At 36.9% G+C, this 20790-nt stretch overlaps 3 protein-coding genes across 3 annotated transcripts; 1 reads left to right on the forward strand and 2 right to left on the reverse strand.

The window, feature by feature from the left end:
• Positions 1-636: 636 nt before the first annotated feature.
• On the reverse strand, positions 637-16183 carry ppih (peptidylprolyl isomerase H (cyclophilin H)). The gene is made up of 9 exons (XM_084721502.1): positions 15998-16183; positions 6192-6256; positions 5992-6015; positions 4010-4054; positions 3017-3059; positions 2292-2384; positions 1963-2050; positions 1816-1856; positions 637-705 (listed from the first exon to the last, which is right to left on the reverse strand). The coding sequence occupies exons 1-9, from the start codon at positions 16061-16063 to the stop codon at positions 637-639; spliced, it is 534 nt and encodes a 177-aa protein (XP_084577628.1). The 5' UTR covers positions 16064-16183.
• On the forward strand, positions 10996-12665 carry LOC146325454 (putative G-protein coupled receptor 160). Its single transcript, XM_084720035.1, has one exon. It carries the CDS (start codon positions 11226-11228, stop codon positions 12330-12332), a length of 1107 nt encoding a protein of 368 aa, XP_084576161.1. The 5' UTR covers positions 10996-11225; the 3' UTR covers positions 12333-12665.
• An 845-nt stretch (positions 16184-17028) lies between the features above and the next one.
• taf10 (TAF10 RNA polymerase II, TATA box binding protein (TBP)-associated factor) lies at positions 17029-20586 on the reverse strand. The gene is made up of 5 exons (XM_084721503.1): positions 20189-20586; positions 19343-19500; positions 18389-18453; positions 17509-17623; positions 17029-17342 (listed from the first exon to the last, which is right to left on the reverse strand). The coding sequence occupies exons 1-5, from the start codon at positions 20319-20321 to the stop codon at positions 17253-17255; spliced, it is 561 nt and encodes a 186-aa protein (XP_084577629.1). The 5' UTR covers positions 20322-20586; the 3' UTR covers positions 17029-17252.
• Positions 20587-20790: the final 204 nt, after the last annotated feature.

Here is a 20790-nt window from a genome sequence, read left to right on the forward strand (position 1 = left end):
TGGGTGAACTATCCCTTTAAGTAGCTTATACATTTTATCTATTTGCAGTTGAGTGAATAAAAACTTTAAATACCAACAATATAACAACACACCAATGTTAAAAAAAAATAGCATTATGCTATTTACAGATTTGAACAGTGATTTTCAAAAAACAAGCTCTCCAAATGTTCTAAAAAGTAAAACAATTTATTGATCATAAATGAGACACACTGTGTTAATGAATCAGAAAAGTGAACCTTTCACAACAAATTCGTTCTCTAGGCTTAAAAAAAGTCAAATTTTCTTATTTGTCTTTAAGAAAAGATACATACATCACCTTCATTTGAACGTGGAAAAAACATAAACAACAGTGAACATGAAGTTTCATAAAATTAATTTTATACCCAAACATTAAGTACATCCTGTCAAATACACCTGGTATGTGAACAATCTTTAATGGGTTTCAATGTAGCAGTCAATCTGGAATCAGGTACATCAAACTGCCAGTGGTCAAAGTGATGCACTGCTTAACTTTATAACGTCCTCCGGTGTGCATTATGGGAAAAGGCATCCATACAGTCAAAAATATGCAGGTTAATGTTTGCTGAGGGCTATGAAGTCACTCTGAGACACTTCATGTGTACAGAGACATGTGGTTCACATCTCTCCACACTGAGCGATGACGATGGGGAGCTTGGGCTTGTTGTTGGGTCCCGTAGGAACATTCTGTTGGGAGCACAGAGCACAAATTTAGAACAAAAAAACTCATCATAATTTTTATTTATGTATAAAATCAATAGTCTAATTACCTATTACATAACAATGGCACAGTTTAAGATTAATTTACTACAAGTGTCAATGATTGGGTATGATTGGGAGTTGACTCTTTACAACATCGTCAGATCAGATGTCAGTTAAACATCTGGTCTCCCCCTGTCCCCACGTCCTCCTGACACTTATTTTGTTTTGGTGCCTTGTTTTTCTCTTTCCAGCTCCGACGATATCCTTTCATAAATTTCTGTAATTAGTCTGAAAGTTGGAACCATCCAAAAACTAAAGTTCTTTGTTCTGCGTTGCAGTCTGAGGGAAGTTTCACGCCTGTAATTTTGGTCCGGATTAAAATGAAAAGTCAAGTTTATTGATGTAAATCAAAATTAAATAGTGTGTAATCAGTGCAGCCTTGTTTGTATTCTCATGATAGCTTGGAAGAAAAGCTTTGATTTCTCCTCCTTTGAGAAAAACTTGTTGGTTGAATTAATGGAGAATTATAGTCAAATAAGAGAAGATTAAAAAACAGCACAGTAAGAAAGAAGAGACCGCCTGGCAGCAACTGGCAGACTGTTTCACCGGACCAAGTGGAGTCAAAGAAAACTCGGTCTAGTTGATACTGTCATTTAATTTTCTTTGAAGAACTTGATAATTTTGCTCAATCCATCTCAAAAGGCAGACATTTTAAACGTTAAATCTCCTCAAGTGTAAATTTGAAGTTAATACTAGGTCACATTTTAAATTGGAGTTTTGAGTTTTGGTGCAACTCAATTAAATGCAATCTCAGTTTAGATTAAAAAAATAGTAAGATTTAAATAAAAAAATTAAGGGCAGTTTTGAGTTTGATGCAGTTGCAAATGCAATGCAGATGCAATTTTAAGTAAATCAACAATTTAATCACGTTTAAAAATTAATACTTATAGGTGCAACCCAGCCTGGGGGTAGTCTCTCACTGTTTTGCGTAGTATCTTATGTCTATAATTTCTTCAATGATTTATTCTTGCCAAAGGAACCACAGACACTGAAATCAATATATTGTTATAAATGAAAATTACAGTGAGTTTTTACCTCAATTTTTCTCATGATCAGCAAACCATCGACCACTTTTCCTGAAACAGTCGTATAAAAAAATCAGTTTATTTGTGGCACATAAACAAAGTAAAATGGAGCTTTAAATAAACATAAATGTACAATTAAAATTGTGGACTGACTTACCAAAGACAACGTGTTTCCCATCTAACCAGTCACATTTAGTGCAGGTGATGAAAAACTGACAGCCATTTGTCCCTGGACCACTGTTTGCCTGCGAAAGACACACATTATTGATAAAGAGTGGCTATTTTAAAACACCAATTTGTCTGTATTGGTTAGGATTAATTCAGTTTGACAGGATCAATCAAATTCTATTGCCTATAGAGGCTGCGGTCAAATCACTTTGACTGGATTCATCAAATTTTAATTAACTTATTATTTAAAACAGGATAACACAGGATGTACAAATGACTGCAGAATACATCTTGGTTTGGAGAAATGATCTAACATACCATGGACAGAAGACCCGCCACAGAATGCTTAATTCTGAAGTTTTCATCTGTAAATGGACCCCTGTAGATGCTGCAAATACCAGTTCCATCACCCTTCACAAAGAGACAAAAAAACACGTAGTAAAGGGCTCACAAAGTCAAAAGAGAAAGCAACACAGTTTAGATTTGCTGTAATTTGCCACACGTCCACCAGAGGGTGGAAGTTTTTACTGCAGTTTGTCCAACATCATGTCAGGACTGACTTCATTTAATGAAGACAAGAAATGGCAGAAATGTTCAGAAGTGCTTCAGAGATGATGCCTCATTTCCTACAGCAACACACTATGCTTTTCATCAATTAAAGACACCTACCACTTTTCATTCAACAGCTTTTAAAATATTTATCTCTTATTTCTTTTAAAATTGCTCACAGGAAAATCTTACTTTGCCTCCTTCCACTGTCAGATCTATCAAACATTGTTCCGAAAAAACATATTGGTTCTACTAAAATCAGGTTCTCTGGACAGATTATACTTAACATACTGTCCGTATCTGTTTTTGTCATAAAAACATTAATTGCTATGGAGCAATGATAATGTTTGAGTGTCTGAGTTATTCTCATTTTAACGTAGCAGTCATCTAAGCCATAAATCCAAAGAAGTACAGATACAAAACATGAAACCTTGAATAACTCTTTACTATCACTTTATAACAGATGGCAGAAGAGGTGTGTGTGTACTACTTACATTTACAAAGTCCCCGCCTTGTATCATAAAGTCTTTGATCACCCTGCCAATGGACCAGAAAAGTATATTAGTGCTGTCAGATTTGCTTAAGTGAAGGCTGATAAAGCAGTCTGACTGGTAAGACATGCTGACACACCGCCTATAAAAAGTATTCACTTTACCTGCAGCCATGTTAAATCTACTTAGATTACATTTTGTAAAACAATAAAATGTGAAAACTTCAAGGGGAGGGAGAACAGGCACTGTAAATCACATTAAACACTGCACTTCACACTCCACCATAAATAGTTTATTTTGATAACTTACTATTTAGTCATACATTTATTTTATTTTGATTTGTGACTAGCATAAAGGGACTAGAATTTACATTTTGTTGTACAACCCTGTGTTGTAGAATCATAAATAAATGTACCTGTTCAATCCAGGTGATTTATTTAACATACTGTACATTTATTTTTTAAGTATGTATTTTAGATGGTGCATATGTATTTTGTAAAAACTTAAATAAATGTCATAATAATCTTGAGGATGCAGTTTAATATGATTGCAGGTGCTTTGTTGCTGCCAATGGGCTGTGATATTTTACTGTCCTGATTTAATGTATTAATGTACAAACCTCATTAACAAACCAAAGTCAGCATTATTATTAGTTTATAGTAATGTAGTTATTTTATCATTAGTTTTTATTTTGTTTTTAATTTTTCTCATACAAGTGCTAGTAGTTCATTCTGTGCCCAGGATCATACTTCTTCGTGAGAAATTTTGCCTCTAGAACTAAAATACTAATGAAAAAAATGGACAGAAGCAGCCTGATGCCAGGGCTGATAGTGGACACCCAGGGGAGATTGTTCCTGAAGACGAACCTGTTAAATAACAAATCTAAAAGCTACCACAGGGTGTTTTTCTACTTGAATTAAAATCATTCAAGAAATATTAAAAATCTTTCCAACATCAGAGGATGACGTGAGCTATAAAAGCTGCCACGCTGTGTACCTGTGGAATGTGCAGCCTTTGAAACCAATGGGCACGCCGTCCTTCCTGTAAGACAAGAATGGCAGGGAACAAAAAGTGACTCAGCAATGACATATCACAAGCATCTGACAAAACAGATTTGACTATGTGACCCTGATGTTTGCAGTAATTCTTCTGTCACACAACAATTAAGTTAGAATGAATACACACCCCGCTGCACGCAAAGATACATCTTTGACTGAGATGTTTATGAAACAAATCTTTAAATTTGACTATTAGTGCGTCTGGAGAGAATATCATTTTCATGAGGGAACAGCATGAAGGAGCATTGTTGGTTAGATAAAGAGTACCTGGTGCTGTTAAATGGTCTCATATGCCACCAATGTTTGACAGTCATGCAGAGCATTTATCAGCCTCAGAGACTCAGAATAGCTGTCAGTTAACAATGCAGAGCCACTACCCTGTTTAACAGCTGGCACCATACAGTGTGAGTTAAATGCGTCTTTTGGCTGTCTCCAAATACGTCCATTCAGATGTAGACAGTAGAGACAGACAGCTCATTAGACTTTTTCTTTTGTGTTTGTGCTTCTTGCAGCAGGTTATGGCTCATTGCCTCACATGGTGCAGTTGGTGCTGAGATTTGCCATATTTTAAAGGAGAACTGTGATACATTTACTGTCATAAATCACAGTACAGTCACAACAACGGTACAGCCGCGGTGTCCTCTCTTGAAAATTCCATTCTGGGCTGGAAGTTTTGTTTGTTTTACCTTAATCAGAGTTCAATATAATGCTGAATATTCACCAAACAAGCAAGAGTTTATTCATGAATCATAAGTAATCATTAATAATCATTTCAAAGGAGAAGCAGACATTGAGCAGCGTATTAATGGAGTCTGTCAGGTAGTAAGGTAGACAGTCACTGAACTCCAACTACAGAGTGTGTATTCTCAGAACAGTGGTCTTTTCTTTCAGAGTAACAGGCTTAGATTTAAATTGACAGGCTATTGACAGTTATAAACAGCTGATCAGCTTGCAGCGCAGGACTCCTTGTCGCTTGTTGTTGTAAAATGTTGCACTTTAGTCTGGGGAGGAGCGGACAGGAGAAAACAACTTGCTTCAACCACTGATCATATATTAAAGAGGTTATGGACATTGTAATATTTTTCTCTAAAATATCCTTTAATTTTGAATTTGTTTTCTAGTCCAGAAAAGAAAAACAATGCCTCTGCAGTCTACTCAATGGTTACACTGAGTAGGTTAAAACTTTGATTTGTCACTCCGTAGTATGTTCAGCAGATATTCAGTGATCCAAATCCAATAGCACTCACCCTACACTAACTTCTACTGTAGGAGCCATGTATTTGATTTCTGTTTAACGTACTTGGTTTGATTACTTGGTTACTGTGCTGACTTGGTGTAGAGGATAGGTTTCAATCAGTATCAATCACAGGTGTTGCAACTGAAAGGAGGCAATCAGTTTTTGACTGTGGTTGGTCAGCATTGTAGCTGTATTTTTGTTTAAGTTGTTTAAAGTGCTGGATTATTGAATATGAAATGCAGTGTGATGATGATAAGGAACTGGTGAGCCTGGACCTCATTTTTCCGAGTACACGTCTGAACAATTGTAGCCCAATTAGCCCAGTAGCAGCTAAAGTATAGGAGCTAGTCACAACATCTATTTTGAGTTTTTAAGAACAGCTTTGTTAAAGCAACACACCAGTTAATTCCAGCTTGTTATTATTGTACATTATTGTGCACTTGGCACTGAAACAGGAACCTGTTCCTATTTATATTCAGAGATTTTGTTGCTAAGCTTTTGAATTTCCCTTAACCTGCTAAAGTGAAACAGGTTTCATGTTTTCTTTCATGTTTCAGAAATCAGGTTGCTGTCAATTGCATGTTAAGACAATGTATGAATGTGTGGTGGGTTTACTGTGTGAGTTAGGGTTAGTTAAGTTGTGCTTGTACACCATCAAAAAACACAGCTCTTCACAGCCTTACCTGAACTCTCCAGTGCAGAACTGCCTGTAACAGAGGATGAAGCTGTCAGCAACATATTCAAAAACTCAGAAATAGTCTAATTTGTATCAAGATGTATAACCTGTGATATCTCTTTTCTTTCTCTCTCTCTCTTGTTTGTTTTATTTTTTTTTTCAAACAGACCATGTACTCCAATAATGTGATGCAGACGTTCTCCTTACCGGAAATTCTCAGCTGTCTTTGGAACCACATCAGCAAACAGCTCGATCTTCATCCGTCCAACATCCTGACAAGCAGTTGAGAAAACTTTGTGTAAACAGGTGAACACACAAAACAAAGATGTACCAACTTAAGACAGACACATATACGAGGAGTCCATAAATGCTGTCAGGGTCAATACTGGCACTGATTATTAGTAATCAAAGAACCAAAATAAATTTGCAGTAAAAACAGAAATCTTTGTGTTAAAAACACAAATGTCTTTGAAATACCTTCAACTACATGTTCAATTAAAACAGAACTTTTCAACATTCACCCAATCAGATGGACAAAATATTCCGTTCTTTTGCCCCTTTTCTAACAAAGACACTAAGCTGTTTACATGAAATGAAAATGAATATTCCTATAAGTAAAGTTTTCAGCCAGGGTTGAGGTTGGCTGAGTGTGAGCAACTCCAGATGGATACAATCCTACAGCAACCCCTGGCTTAAAAGTTTGAAATTTTGATGCATGGAGATGCATCAATAATCATTTTATTATCACGTTGTAGTCCTCAGACTAGAATCGACTCAGAATCGAATCCACTCCTTATGGTTTATTCCATAAATTACAGAAATGAAGACTGAAAATGTAAAGAATGAAAAAAATAGCTAAATAAATCAGTACTACTCACTAGCACTCAATTGCTAAATATTTTGATACTGCCAGTCCATTAAGGGCAGGTTGTAACACAAGCAGCTTCTCAGGAAGTAGCTTACACCTGTCAGGCATGTTCCCCATTGTAACTGGTCCTAAAGTATCTCAGTAAGCCCCTGATACCCTCATCTGGACAAACCAGTTACACCCAAAGACTTGGTAACAGCTTTTAGCTATTGAATAACTGGTATAGGATTTCTTCTTCTTTACCTTCCCTCTACTTAAATACACTGACACATTAGCTTATTCCTTTTACAGCTTTCAGTTCTCCTGACTTTGCAGAAATCATCGAGTGGACTCAGTTTCATCTCAACAATGCAAGCTATTTTGTCGTAGCTCTGGTCACGTTTCTCAGCGGTCAAAGCATATGTCATAAAAAGATGTAAAGACACCATAATCTCTATGCAGCACATTAAATGCTCTATGGGCTGTGTGTTATGTGTGTCTGTCCACCCAGGCCTCCCACAACCCAGAGGGGCACGCAAGTGGCCGACTGTTACAACAATGTCCGCGTGTCTGCATCTGTGTGTGAAGACAATCTGTGTGTACTGCTGGTGTAAAAAAGAGCGGTTTGTCCCTGTGACATTACTGCACAACTGTCCCTTCATCCATGCACATGACGACTCCCAGTTACACAAGAGGCCATTAGATCTCCTGTCTTTGCTTGGTTTAGACAACGCAGTATGTTTATGGTTTCCAGGACATGAAAGGCAGAAGCTTGCGTTGACATGGAACAAACAACCACAGGACGTTTTATCTGCTGAGTTTGACTAACAACAGGTAAGACAGCTTATAACATGTTAAGAAAATGTTTCTTAAGGGTTTACATCTCGATGAATGTATACTGCTGGACAAGTCATGTTGAAGAGTACAAACTCCAAGGTCTCTAAGAAAGCCACAGCTACTTTAACTCCCCTACAACTTCCTCTATAGGTTAATATTAACAGCCAGAGCAAACAGTCACACAGAGCAAACTAATTATTACAAAAACACTGACGTTTGAGGAAAGGAAGTAACAAAAAACACTGGATAAAAATGGAAACGATCATCAGCTCAATTTTTACCATTTTGTGAGGTTACATTTTATGTGCATGATGAATCTAAAATGGGCAATATGATTGTCAGATCACTTGAAAATGTGTTTCTACATTTTTCATTTAACATTTATACAGCTCTTTTTCCCCATTTACATGCATTTTTATCACCTCAATTTTTAATCAATTCATTTTTGTTACTTCAACCCCTCATACTGAGAAAGTGAAACTAACAGATGAGGTTCTGTAAAAAAAAAAAGCTGCATGTGAGGATTTGACCAGAATCATATTAGGATGTGTAGAGATGCATTTGTGACTGATTATTTCTAATTATTAAAATTTGTCATTGTGTGACTACAGCCTTACTCTTACAGGCTGATAGTTCTGTCACTATACAGTATAGTCAAATTAAATTGTTAGGCAATTAAAACAAGCTTTATTCAGCTAGTTCACATTGTAGAAAATAAATAATTTCATCATAATGCACTTAGAGCCAGACAAATATCTCCTGATATAGCTCTATATCGGCATCCACATCTATATACGTTTCATCTATATAAAGTCTGTCATCATTATATCTGCCTATATTGGGCCAATAATATTGGCTGACCAATATATCAGGCTGGCTCTAATTTTATGTATCTTTGATTCTTTTCTCTTATTTCAACTTGTTCTATTTGTGTATTTTTTCACTTATTATTGTTATTTATAATAGAGAAAATATCATAAACGCCAGTGAAAGTTTACTGTTTCAGTATGTATGTATAAATATCTCCTGGTATACGCTTACTGATATCAGAATTTTTTTTTACTCCCTATTATTGGTATTGGGCACAAGAATCCAGTATCGGCCAGGCTCTAAATGGGCTCTAAAATTAACACACTTGTACTCATTGAGGAATCATCACACTGCTTTTCAACTTGAACCCCTGAGCTGTTGCCTCAGGAGTATTTCTGCATACATAATTAATGCTGTTAATTAAAGAGGCAAAGTACAGCAGGTCAAACACCCTTCACTGTGCTCACTTTTCAACAGACTGAGGAGTTCACTAAAACCTATAAGGTAAAGCTGTTTTTTTGGTGTTTTTTTTTTTTTACAGTCAGGTAGGTAGGTATGTATTTGACAAGGAAGGATGAGGAAACATCCACAGGCCCTCCAACAGTCAACACTTGATGCTGTTTCCTGGGATTCTGGTGTAATTGTATAGGGATATCGTGCAGGTGAACAAAAGCAGTCCCAGGGTGAGGTTTCAACTGACAAGCATTGTTAGGAGAAGAGGAGTTTCCATCGTGGTTACCTATAGGATATGCAAATCCACATTACAGGAGGCAGACACCTCTGGGGCCTATAAAAGTGAAAAACAACCTGTGAGCTTCCTTGAGGACACAGAAGGCGTGTCAGTTGTTTGCATTCACAGTGACAAGGTGGAGCCATAGAGAGCCACCTAAAGAGGAAACTGCTCCACCTGACAACAGTTACAGATGAGTCTTCATAAAAGCAGGCAGGGCCTCTAACTTTCATTGCTGCAAGAGCTAAGCATCTGGCCTTCCACTGAAACTCACTGGACCAGGACAACTCCAGCCACAGACACACTTTGTAAGGTTACGCTTTGTTGTGTTGTTTCTAATTTTTTAAGCAAATGCTGCATGTTTCAAATGGCAGTACCTGTTTTACCAGTCATCATAGAGAAATCAGGAAATACAGGTTGGTGTGTGTGCTGCTAGGATTATGAATACCAGTTGTGTAAGGCGTAGATGTGAAACAACTACATGTGCGGAAAAAGGGGAAGTGAGAATTGATTAGTGACAAAACCACATACTTTAGTTTGATTATAACATATTTAAATATGTCGTAATCATCTGTGTTTTAGACATGGCTGACTGTGAAGCTGACAGAGGAGGATAACAAACAGGACTAGTTTAAGATTGCATCAAATCCAGTGGCCTAATAATGTTACCAATCAAATCCAAATGTGACCTCTCTTTGGTCTACACTTGAGTTTCAGCAACTTTTATTAAATTAACTCAAGAGTTAAATGTACCACAAGGAGTTTTCTACTGGTCTTGCTTACTGATCTTACTTTGTCTTCTCCATCACCAGAAATCATATCTGTCAGCTTCATCACATATTTGTTATGAGCATTTCACCACTGTCAGCGTATTTTAATAGTCAGAAAGTTTAATTTTGCATTAAACTAGCATATCAAAACACCAGATTCATGCACCAAGACTTTGGCAATATTATTGAACTTGACATTTTCAGCGTGCATCATTTTACACTTTACAATAAGGCTCCCGTTTGCCACTTCTAAATGTTAGTAGTAATTAATAAATGATAATGGGTTGTACGATTTGAAATACAGCTCCTTTTTGCCAGTTATAAATGGTAGTAAATCATTAGATTAGTTAGCAAAAATTAGGAAAATGGGAAGTGGAAAATATCTACAAAAATACAATATTTTGCATCTCTAATGCTTATAGCTTACTAATCTAACTGACTGCTATGCCCATACCAATTAATTGATTAATTATTAATCATTAAGATCCCTATGAGCAATCATGACATATTGCAAATTTGATATCCATTTCAGACACTTTAAAAAAAAACATCCACACTACAACAACACTTGCATCACGTGTGCATAATTTAAGTGTCATCATATCATCAGAAATATCTGCATTTCTAGCCGATAAGACATTTCATTTTAAATTCTTTATCTGCCAATACCTATCACATGCCGATAATATTGTGCATCCCTCACAAGCAGCAACTGAACATAGTGAGGCCACACTAATGTGTGAAAACAGCGTTACAACTTGTTTAAAAACCATTCATTATTATAGTGTTTATTACTTAAAAACCTAATTAAACCATTTATTCATCATTTTTGAGGGTTGTATCATTATAAAGTTGTATTGATTTTTCTTATTTCTTCTTCTTTTTTTTTTTAAACAAGATATATTGTGGTTATGGCTGTGGGAACACTAATGCTTTTGTCCTTATGGGCCTCCAAGAAAGTTCCTGTAGCAACATTAACTTTTGTCTGTGAAGCAAAAAAGTTTCAGAATGTTATTTTCTGTTTGTTTAACTCGGTACCACCTTAACCATATCTCACTACTTCGTGCATGAGCAGCTGACAGCTGTCGCTCCATTCATCTACAGGCTTTTTCTTATTTCCTCTAATAATTAATTGCAGTCTGTATGTGTATATATAGCCAAAAGGATCCTAACCAATATTTCCTTGTTTTCCACAGTATTCCCTGAGGCACCTCTACGCTGGGCTCAGGACTGTTGTAATCACATCAATGCAGCCCGAATCGCCAGCATCTCTGGGAACTCGTCACACCGTCAAAATGCTGGCCATTTTAGAGGAATGGGATGCGGGGTCTGGCTGTCAGACAGACAACACTGTGAAGTATCTGTTGCTTATGTTTTTCAAGTTAGCACTGGACGCAGTGGTATTTTACTTATGCTGCCGGAAGCTGTACACCTCCTTCATAAGCATGTGCAGCCTGTCCATCGTCCTGGCGGACCTGGCAATGGTGTTTTCTATGGCGACCGTGTGGTTTCTTGGTGGTGAAAGCTGTCCTGTGTCAGCCTGCTTCCTCTTGGCTCACGCCTCTGCGACATATGGAGCCCTGCCACTGCCCATGATATTCCTGGGTTTACTGGACTACTGTTTAGAGGATAACTGCCTCTGCAAGCAGAGCGCCTTCTGCAAATTTCTAAGAAACACAGTCTTGACCTTGCTGGTGTGGATGTTAGCGATTACTTACTCCTTTGTTTCTGTCAAAGCCGAGCTGATGGAGCTGGATTATATGACAAAGATAAGGGTTCTAGTGTGTGAAGTGCAGGAGTGTCCACTGATTACCTATTTCACTTTGGTGCTTTTCACAGCAGTCCTTTTTTCAGTAATGCCGTTTTGTTCAAATATTCCCCGGTGGGTGAAAGAGGTTGACAGGTTATCTGAGGCGAGGGAAGAACAAGAGAACCAGAGGAGCGACTTGTTGTTCATCTCAACCAGCTGCACAGAGACAAAAAGCAGTGAGGAGGACAGTTATCTGGAGGACACCACCTGGCTGCGACCACCTCTGTGGCTCAGCCTAACGCTGGGTTTTGGTATGTTTTGGATGCCTTATCTCGCCGTATCTGTGGCCTGTCTGCTCTTTGGCTTAGGAGTACCTGCTTACATCACTGTTAACCTTCTCTGGTTGGAGTGCATTAACAGTCTACTGATAGGTGTGGTGTTCTGGGCGAAGAGCAACACGCTAGGGCCGTACAACCATCTACCAGAAAACGTGTGCTTATGGCACGTTTACTGGCATTTGAGCAAAGGAACACGACAACACCACCTCCCTGTAGCTGTATTCAACCCATCAAAAGGGAAAAGAGCCACTCTCTTCTATGTATAATAGGAGAAAGTAAATAAAGACTTCATGGAAATGAGCAAGGATCTATGTGAATGCTGTGCTCGATGTTTAAACTGACTTGTGACTGACAGTCAAAAAGCATGGACACAAATGCATCCCTTGCTGCTCCATCAGCACATGCAAAAGTGCTTTTGTGCAAAGAAATTGGCAGAAAAATATTGAAGCTGATAAGAGATTGTAAGCAGAATTACAAATGCATTTCTCTGAAGTGCTCTGAAGCAAAGTGTTGCTTAAAGCTGTGGTCAAGCTTTTGTAAATACCTTGATGTTTTCTTTTTTCTACACTCATCTGTACATGATTACTTGTCATACAGCAATTTTCAGACTATGGTGTGGCTTTATGCTTCTTAATAAATGTAAAAATATAAACAGTCTCTCATTTTTCTTTCATTAAACAATGTATTTTTCTACGCTTGCTTTAAAAATACCCAATCTGTAATTTTTCAGCTTCATAAGTTTAATGTGTATCGATTTATTTGAAGAGGTTGTTCAAAGCTCATTTGTGAGCTAAATGTTGATTGTGTGATGTGATCAAAAGCTCCCGAACAGCTAAAAAATAGACTTTGTGATGAGATTGGTTTTCTTTGTTGTTGTTTCCAAGGTCAACAACGAACTTTGAAACATTTTTATTCCAACATGGACAAGAAATCCAGGCTGCAAACCAGACGCATCCGCCGAGCTCAAGTTTTCATTTGCTCTGGCACATATAAAATGGCAGATTCACCTTTGTGAAATTGTAAAAGTGTTACAAATTTGGGACATCTACAATTCCATGACAACTGGGCAAATCCAAGGAAACCAAAAAGTTTAGTTTTTAGTGTCTTTGGGCAATCATCATCACTCAATCATCATGTGATGAAGATCAAGTTAAAGTTACAGAAAAGCTACATCAACCTTGTAGCAAGAGTCCTCAGTCATAATTGGACATATAATTTTTTTTCTTTTACTTTACTTAGGGACTGATACAGCATACAAAACCAAACTGATACACAATGCATATGCAATGCATTACGTTTATAGACTATGCTAATTTGCAATTCCTATCCCTAGAAAGGGTTTTATGAAAATAATGAGATAAAGGGCAAACTAAGTACAACCAGATGTCATAAAGCTAAAACTTGCTAGTGCTTAAAAACTAGAATTTAGTTTTGGCCTACTGTTAGTCGACATTAAAAGCCCTGAAAACTTGCCATTTTAATCAGCTTCCTACCAGAGCTACAATGATGAATTGATTATTCAACTCATCACCAACTACTTGGATAATCAATTTATCAGTTTGAGTATTTTTTTAAGGGAAAATTAAACAAACATCTTCTTATTTCAGCTTCTTAAATGTTAATATTTTTTGTCTTCTTTATCCCTCTGTGACAGTAAACTGAATGTCTTCAGGCTGTGTGTTAAATGATTCATTTTAGGACATCATCTTAGGTTTTCAGGATCAATGATTGACATTTTTCACTCTTTTCTGACATTTTAAAACAAAAAACTACTAACTGAGAAAATAACTGACCAATTATCTACTATACAACTATGAAAATAATCATCAGTTACAGCCCTGCTTCTTACTGTGAACAATGGATCCTAATTGAACAGTTTTCAGTTGTGTTTTTTTTTTTTCACATGACAGGTCAGGTTTCTGTCTGTGCTCTTCTCACTCATTTCCTTATATCAAAATCCAATCTAGTGTTTTTACTGTAAAAGAAAATCTGATGTGGGCTTATGTAGACTTATATCAGCTGATTTCAAGCAATAATATAATGACATCCACTTATCAGTCAATCTTGAACTGAGAGTTAAAATTCATCAGCTAGAAAACAGCAACAGCACGGTACATTGTGTTATGACACACCCACTTTGAAATGAAAGCCTATGTTGTGTCTGATTTGTTTCACTCAGAAATACAGCACAAACTGGAGCCAAGATACGTTTGAAATGTCATTGTACTTAAAAAAGGAGACTTAATCTTCCAAAGGCATACCAGAACCAAAAATATCCAAATATCCTCACAATGTCTGTATTCACTAACAGAAAACTACTATATGCTGTAAACATTCACTGACATGTTCACTGATAATACATTAATGTTCACTCAATTACGTTTAATGCATCACTATCCTATTTAACACATCCTATTGGACAATACTGTATTTTTTAACATTAGAAAATTCAATGATCATCTGCAGTGACATGTTCAAGTAATGCGTTACCACTGCAGAGATCTGGTTCTTAAACCTCCACAGATTTTTCTTTTCCCACTGTGAGCATTACAAAACCTCAGAGGAAGACTATCAGCAAACAGGAGATGAAGTTGAAGTAGAGCAGACAGTGGAGGAGGTGAACCAGAAATGATTTCTGCAGGTATTATGAAACATGCCGCACACACCACAGTCTGGTTTGGAGACTTAAGTGTCACCTGTCCAAATTATTTTATGATCTTATGTGTTCCATCCTTTTGGCCACTGTGGGGAGGACACTTGGTGCTCTGAATGGGCTACTTTCTCAAGTTTGCTACATGCACGGACATAGAGCTGTAACAGTTCTTTTATTAAATTAATCAAACTATTTTGATATTTGATGAATCGTTTAAGTAATTTCTTAAGAGAAAAAAGGCAAAATTCTTTGATTTGAGCTTCTAAAATATGAATACTTTCTGTATTCTTTACTCCTCTCTGAGAGTACACCGAATATCTTTGGGTTGTGGACAAAAAATGCAAAATATTTTTCAAGTGACAAGTGATTAATTGAGAAAATAATCAACATATTGATCGACAATAAAAATGATCATTAGTTGCAGCCCTATACTTAAACATGCAATAGACCAATAATTTCAGCAACTAACTGCATTTATTTAGAACTGAGTGAAATTAAATTATTTAATATCGAGACACAACTGGTGGACAAGTATATAAAAAGAGGACATGTAACTTGGAGAAAGCTTCCTAAAGTTGGCCAAAAAATGTATTAAATCAAGATTTTAAAGTTCCAAGATTAAAAAGCTATAAAGCAAGGCAATAAATAAATAATTCTGTACTAACTTTAATTACAGTTAATTTCAGTTTTGAACACAATTTACTTTTTTTTAAAAAGCAGGATTATCAAAATTGCCCCTGTGAAACTCGTTTAAATATAATTTTGAAGATAGAGACCGAATGAATGAAGCTTTTGAACGATATCTCGTGTCTAAATCATACCCTACCATGAAGCATTATGGGTCACATTTTTCTTTTAAAAGTACAACTAAGTAAAGTCTGGACGGCTCTGGTGATGAAGAGTCGGCTCGGCTTTAGTCTTACAGACCACAACCCGAGTTCAGTATTATTATGTATTAATAATACTAGCTAACCAAAACTACTATCAGACTACAATTTCAACACTTGACCTGTAGCTACCGTAATTACACTGCAAGACTCTCACAATATAAACTAAGAGGGAAATATAAACATAACCCGCATATTGTTCATTACTACGTTTATCAGACGTGTGTGTTAAAAGGAAACAAATTATATAGCGCAGAAGTAGTTCACTGGATCACAACTTCTACACAGAATCAGGTATATTCCGTTATATGACAAGATTGGTGAGACGTGGTCGCTAACGTAAACGTTAGCTCGGTGGCTCAGTGTTTGAGAAACTGTTTCCTCTACTCACCTGCCCTCCGATGGTTATGTCGAAGAACACAATCGGGTTAATGGGATTTGATGGTTGAACAGACATCGTGATACTTTCTTTATCGTTTAAAACTAAATAAATGCGCTTTTTGACCAACTACACGCGAATGATTTGAAATGTCCAACATATGCGCTGCTACGGTGGCTCAGGAGAGACATATTCCGGTGCGCAGTTAGGGACAAAATACTGCCGACGCGAAAAGCGCAAGAGTAGGCTTGAATATATCCCCCGGGTTGCCAGATATGGAAAGCCATTTTAATCTATATTAAATGCATGAATGAATGAATGAATAAGCACTTTTATTTTTTAGGGGCTTTTATTTCCTAATACTACATTAACAATACCTTCATATTAACAGGTACAAGATATAAATCTGTGCACTCAACAAATATAATGGAAAACAGCCTACCACTAGTGAAATGCATAAATGTATTTTTAAATATGCTTTTTTACTTAGAAGTACAAGCTATAACGCTGTACTGTACTCAACTAATATAATGAAACTTTTATTTAAAACATCTTTCCACTGATGAAATGCATAAATGTATTTTAAATAAACCCTTTATTAAGAAGTATCAGATATAAATCTGTACTCAACTAATACGATGGTCTGTTGTTAATTTGCACTTTCTATTCAAAGGAAGAGGCCTTCATTGTGGGCATACATGTGACTCCAGCTCTTATCAAGGCAGCTGGAATTTATTAAATCAAAAGTATTTTTAGACTATCATTGCCACTGTTTTTTTTGTATTATTAGTACTGACAAAAAATGAGCAAAAAAACTCATTTCAAGTTTTCTGGGGGCCCCCTGGTGGCCACAAGGACCCAAGGAGATGCTTCACTTGATTGTGCAACAAGCCAGTTGTAACAAATTCCCAACTTTATTGGAAACAGGGTTGTAGCATTTCTACTTGTGTGCAACACTGTATAAGTCTTTCCACCACTGCATCCTCTACATTCAAACAGGCTTATCAGCCAACACTTCACCCAGATGGAACATCTCACAGACATCAAGATTTCTGGTGGTTTTATTTTTCACAATAAAACGTAATTTACAATTTAACATAATGCAAAGGTGGCTCCAAAAAATAACAAATGGCAAAGACTACAAAGTTTTGTCAAAGCTGTTCTAAAGCACCATGGTCAAAAAAAACATTTAGCAATAAAGGTATTGACAGACTACAGGGTCAGCAGGGAGATAAAACTAGCAAAAGCAAAAGATTTTAAGACAGTTCTATGTAAAGTAATATGGTTTCTTGACATTGACGCCATATTCTGTGAGGGCAGGCGTCAGGTCCTCCATAGTCAGAGTGTACTTCTTGTCCTTTACAGAAAAGAGAAAAATAATTAGAAATAATTAGAAACCAAATCAACAGAGCACTTAAAGACAGATGGCACAACTACCTCAGTAACCATCCTCTCTTTTCTCTTACACACAGCACAATCAAGAGATTGTGTGAGATATTGTTAAGAATTAAAGAAACACTGACCTTTGTCTTACTCCTTGAGCTTCCTGAAGCAGTGCCCTTCATTTTACAGTACTGCAGCGCATCATTGGCAATGTCTGAGATAAACTTCTGAGAAGCAAGGGAGATCAAACGGATTCTAAAGAAATGAAAAAAGAAAATCATTGGTGTGGTTTTCACTGTCTGTATGTTACAGCAAGCCTGTGATCTGGGTGTCACACTTGACCATATTGCAGTTTCAAAATTTGGATTTTCACACCTACAGCAACTATTACAATGTGTGTTTTTCCAAAATTATTATAAGCATAAGGAAGCATACTCAACAGGTTTCAGTAATGATGCACTATCAGTATGATCAGATTTGTTTAATAATTTAATTACTGACTGGCTGACTTTATCAATCTCGTCAAACATAATTCCCAGCTCTTGTCTCAGTTGACAGTGTGTCACTGCTCAACTTTGTGCGAGATTACTGATTAAACACACAGCAAAGGGTCATATCATCCTTTCTGCACTGCCTGTAGGCTTCACAATGGAATTGTTTTATTCATCACTGAAACACTCAACTCAGAGTAAATTTCTTGGAACTTTAAACTCTGAACAATCATTAAAAAAGATAGTCTGGTGAATTGACTGCTTTCACGTTTTGAACTCTTAACAAAAGGTTTTACCATGTATCCATAATACATTACATTAACCCATTCATAAGCACTCCACCTGCAGCTGCTCAAGTACTCTATATGCCTGCCCTGTAATTTGGTGGATATGAGTCTATCTTTTAAATGTGACAACTAATAACAGCTCTGTGATTTGTGTCATTTGGTTCCATGGAGTATAGGCAGACCCACTCATACTGAAGCATGAGGTTAGCCAACACTTTATAGTCAGTTACTGTAGAACTTACATTCTTGGATCAGAGGCCTCAAAGCCAGCCCGGTTGAGGTAGTAGCCTGTAACGGCATCAGGAATCTGAAAAAGAAGAGCAGACTTCAGCTTGTGGTAAATATCCACATAATCTAATTTCACTGCCACAGACATTTATTTGTGAACAACATTATTAATGTTTGGCTGCCATCCAGTGATAGTAAGTCAAATGAATTGTATCCACAACACACTAGTACACTGAGGTAAACTAATAGCGTTGTCTAAGAAGGACAGTGGTTTGCAAATAACAAACTTTCATTTTCATCAAGATTAGGGGATATGAAGTTGTCATGAATGTCAATTCAATGTTGAATGCTATTTTATAATTTTCTGATACTGTCTGTAAAGAGGCAAAGTACTCTATGTGCCTGCCCTGTAATTTGGTGGATATGAGCTATATATCTTTTCTTTTAGTTATTTCTTTTTCTTCTTGTTATATATTCTTTATAGCAATATTGGATTTGCAAAATTCTTGCATCAATGAGACTGAGTGCTCTCATTTTTTTCATTTAATTCACTTTATAATTTAAAAACAAACATACAGTGCCCATTTACATATGTTATATACAAATATTTTTTGAGTGAATTGCCATTTACTTGTGTAATCAATCAGTTAATGTGACAGAGTTAACAAACTTGCCAGGTATCTCCAACATCAAACAGAATTTAGCTGCTAATAACTAACTGGTACTTACTTATCCTGGAGCAATTCACATCCTAAATGCTGCACTGGTTGTTTGTGCAACCACATGAACTTTTAACTTGGCACTTTAAGAGCATGGGCCTTATGAATTACAGGATTGTATTTACTGTACCATTACTGTCATTTTTGGGTGCATAATATACACCAAACATGAAAGTCAGATCTTTCGGATGGCATGTCCATATCTGTGGATGAAGCATATAGTAAGATGACTGGCAAAATTTGACTCACCGTGGGAGTGTACTCTTCCAGCTGCATGAGAAAATCTGCCAGGGGTGTGGTGGAGACAGCAGGCTTTACATCTCCATTGGTGATGCCACCAGGAACATAAACGCCGTTAGAGACAGATGTGTCCGCTGATGGTGTCACCATAGCCGCTGAGGCTGAAGCTGCAATACAAATGTTTGGAATGACTATTATATTGAATTAAAGAAAAAATGTACATATAAAAACTGTATACATATCAGCTGCATTTCACAAATAATGAGATGTTACACTTTTTATTTCTAGGCAGGGGTGTTTAGTAGTGTTACCCAAACTACGGCTGTAAAATTAATGGAGATACTCTATTATTGAAATTACAATTGCAATTTTCAAATCAGAGAAACCGCACTATTTTGATCAAGGAAAATGGGTGACAAAAAACAGCTTCATAATGCAGTACTCTAGGGCCGCAGAGACGCCCTGGCCTCCATATGTTGTTCTCCAGGTGTAAGAATTTTTCTTTTCTCAGTGAAAACAAGTTGTGATGCAAAAATTATTATCCCCACTAATGGTAAATCATATTGCAATCGCAATGTCTGTCAAAATTATAGAAATAAGATTTAGTTTTACCATTTTGTTCATTCTTAGTCTAAACTATGGTGGTCCAAACGCCATTTACAAACAGGTGTTGCACAAACTTCCAGGTCAACACGTAATGGCGCTTGAGCAATGTTTAACATAACTTCATATAGATATTGTGACAGGCAAACAAGCAATTTATCTCTAGTGAAAAAAGCTAACTATCCTACCTTGACCTAAGTGTTGAGCACAAAAACATGAACAATAACATTAAACAAAGTCACATAACGTTACCATTACTCGTGACCGGTGGGATGCTGCTGACGTTAGTGGTTGCACTGTCATTTGCGATACAGTTGCTCGAAGTTGAAGACGTCGTAGAGGACACTCCAGTTGTGACAGACTGATTGACGTTGTCAATATTCATGTTGTTAATGTTAGCTAACGCGCTAACCTTAGCTAGCTAGCAAAGAGAAACGTCCAAATATGCCCAGATGCGCGAGTCCGTGCTATATAGCTCAAAGAACAGTCTTTAACAAAATACTGTTTCGTTATTTAAAGCTACTTTTGTAACTCAGACGATAGTAAAATCACAGAATGTGGCGCTAGTTAGCATCGGAAATGTTTGTTGCTATCGAGCAGCAGAAGGCTGAGCTCATGCTGCTGCAGAGCTAATGGCGTCACGTGACCCTCGGTATGTTCGGATCTGACGAAAGTAGCCGAAAGACCCTTTGACGAGACGCTTGATGGTCGTGTCAAGAAGGGAACGCCAGACCCGCGAAAGATCTCGCGAGAGTGACCATTTAAATCCATTATTTTCCCTATACCTAACCAAGTGTTTTTATCGCTAAAATCACCCTGAACTTAACCATGGCACTGTCACTCTACAAAATGAG

Source organism: Lutjanus erythropterus, chromosome 6 (assembly GCF_056507025.1).
Source record: "Lutjanus erythropterus isolate fLutEry1 chromosome 6, fLutEry1.hap2, whole genome shotgun sequence".
NCBI classification, from domain to species: domain Eukaryota; kingdom Metazoa; phylum Chordata; class Actinopteri; order Lutjaniformes; family Lutjanidae; genus Lutjanus; species Lutjanus erythropterus.

Coding starts and splice junctions, on each gene's coding strand:
- taf10 (XM_084721503.1), bottom strand. CDS start 20,321: ATGAATATTGACAACGTCAATCAGTCTGTCACAACTGGAGTGTCCTCT. Junction 17,624..18,388: donor GAGGCCTCTGATCCAAGAAT/GTAAGTTCTACA, acceptor TCATTTCTTTAG/AATCCGTTTGATCTCCCTTG. Junction 17,343..17,508: donor GCTCAAGGAGTAAGACAAAG/GTCAGTGTTTCT, acceptor TTTTCTGTAAAG/GACAAGAAGTACACTCTGAC.
- ppih (XM_084721502.1), bottom strand. CDS start 16,063: ATGTCTGTTCAACCATCAAATCCCATTAACCCGATTGTGTTCTTCGAC. Junction 3,060..4,009: donor AAAGGCTGCACATTCCACAG/GTACACAGCGTG, acceptor GTCCATTGGCAG/GGTGATCAAAGACTTTATGA. Junction 706..1,815: donor TGATCATGAGAAAAATTGAG/GTAAAAACTCAC, acceptor TGCTCCCAACAG/AATGTTCCTACGGGACCCAA.
- LOC146325454 (XM_084720035.1), top strand. CDS start 11,226: ATGCAGCCCGAATCGCCAGCATCTCTGGGAACTCGTCACACCGTCAAA.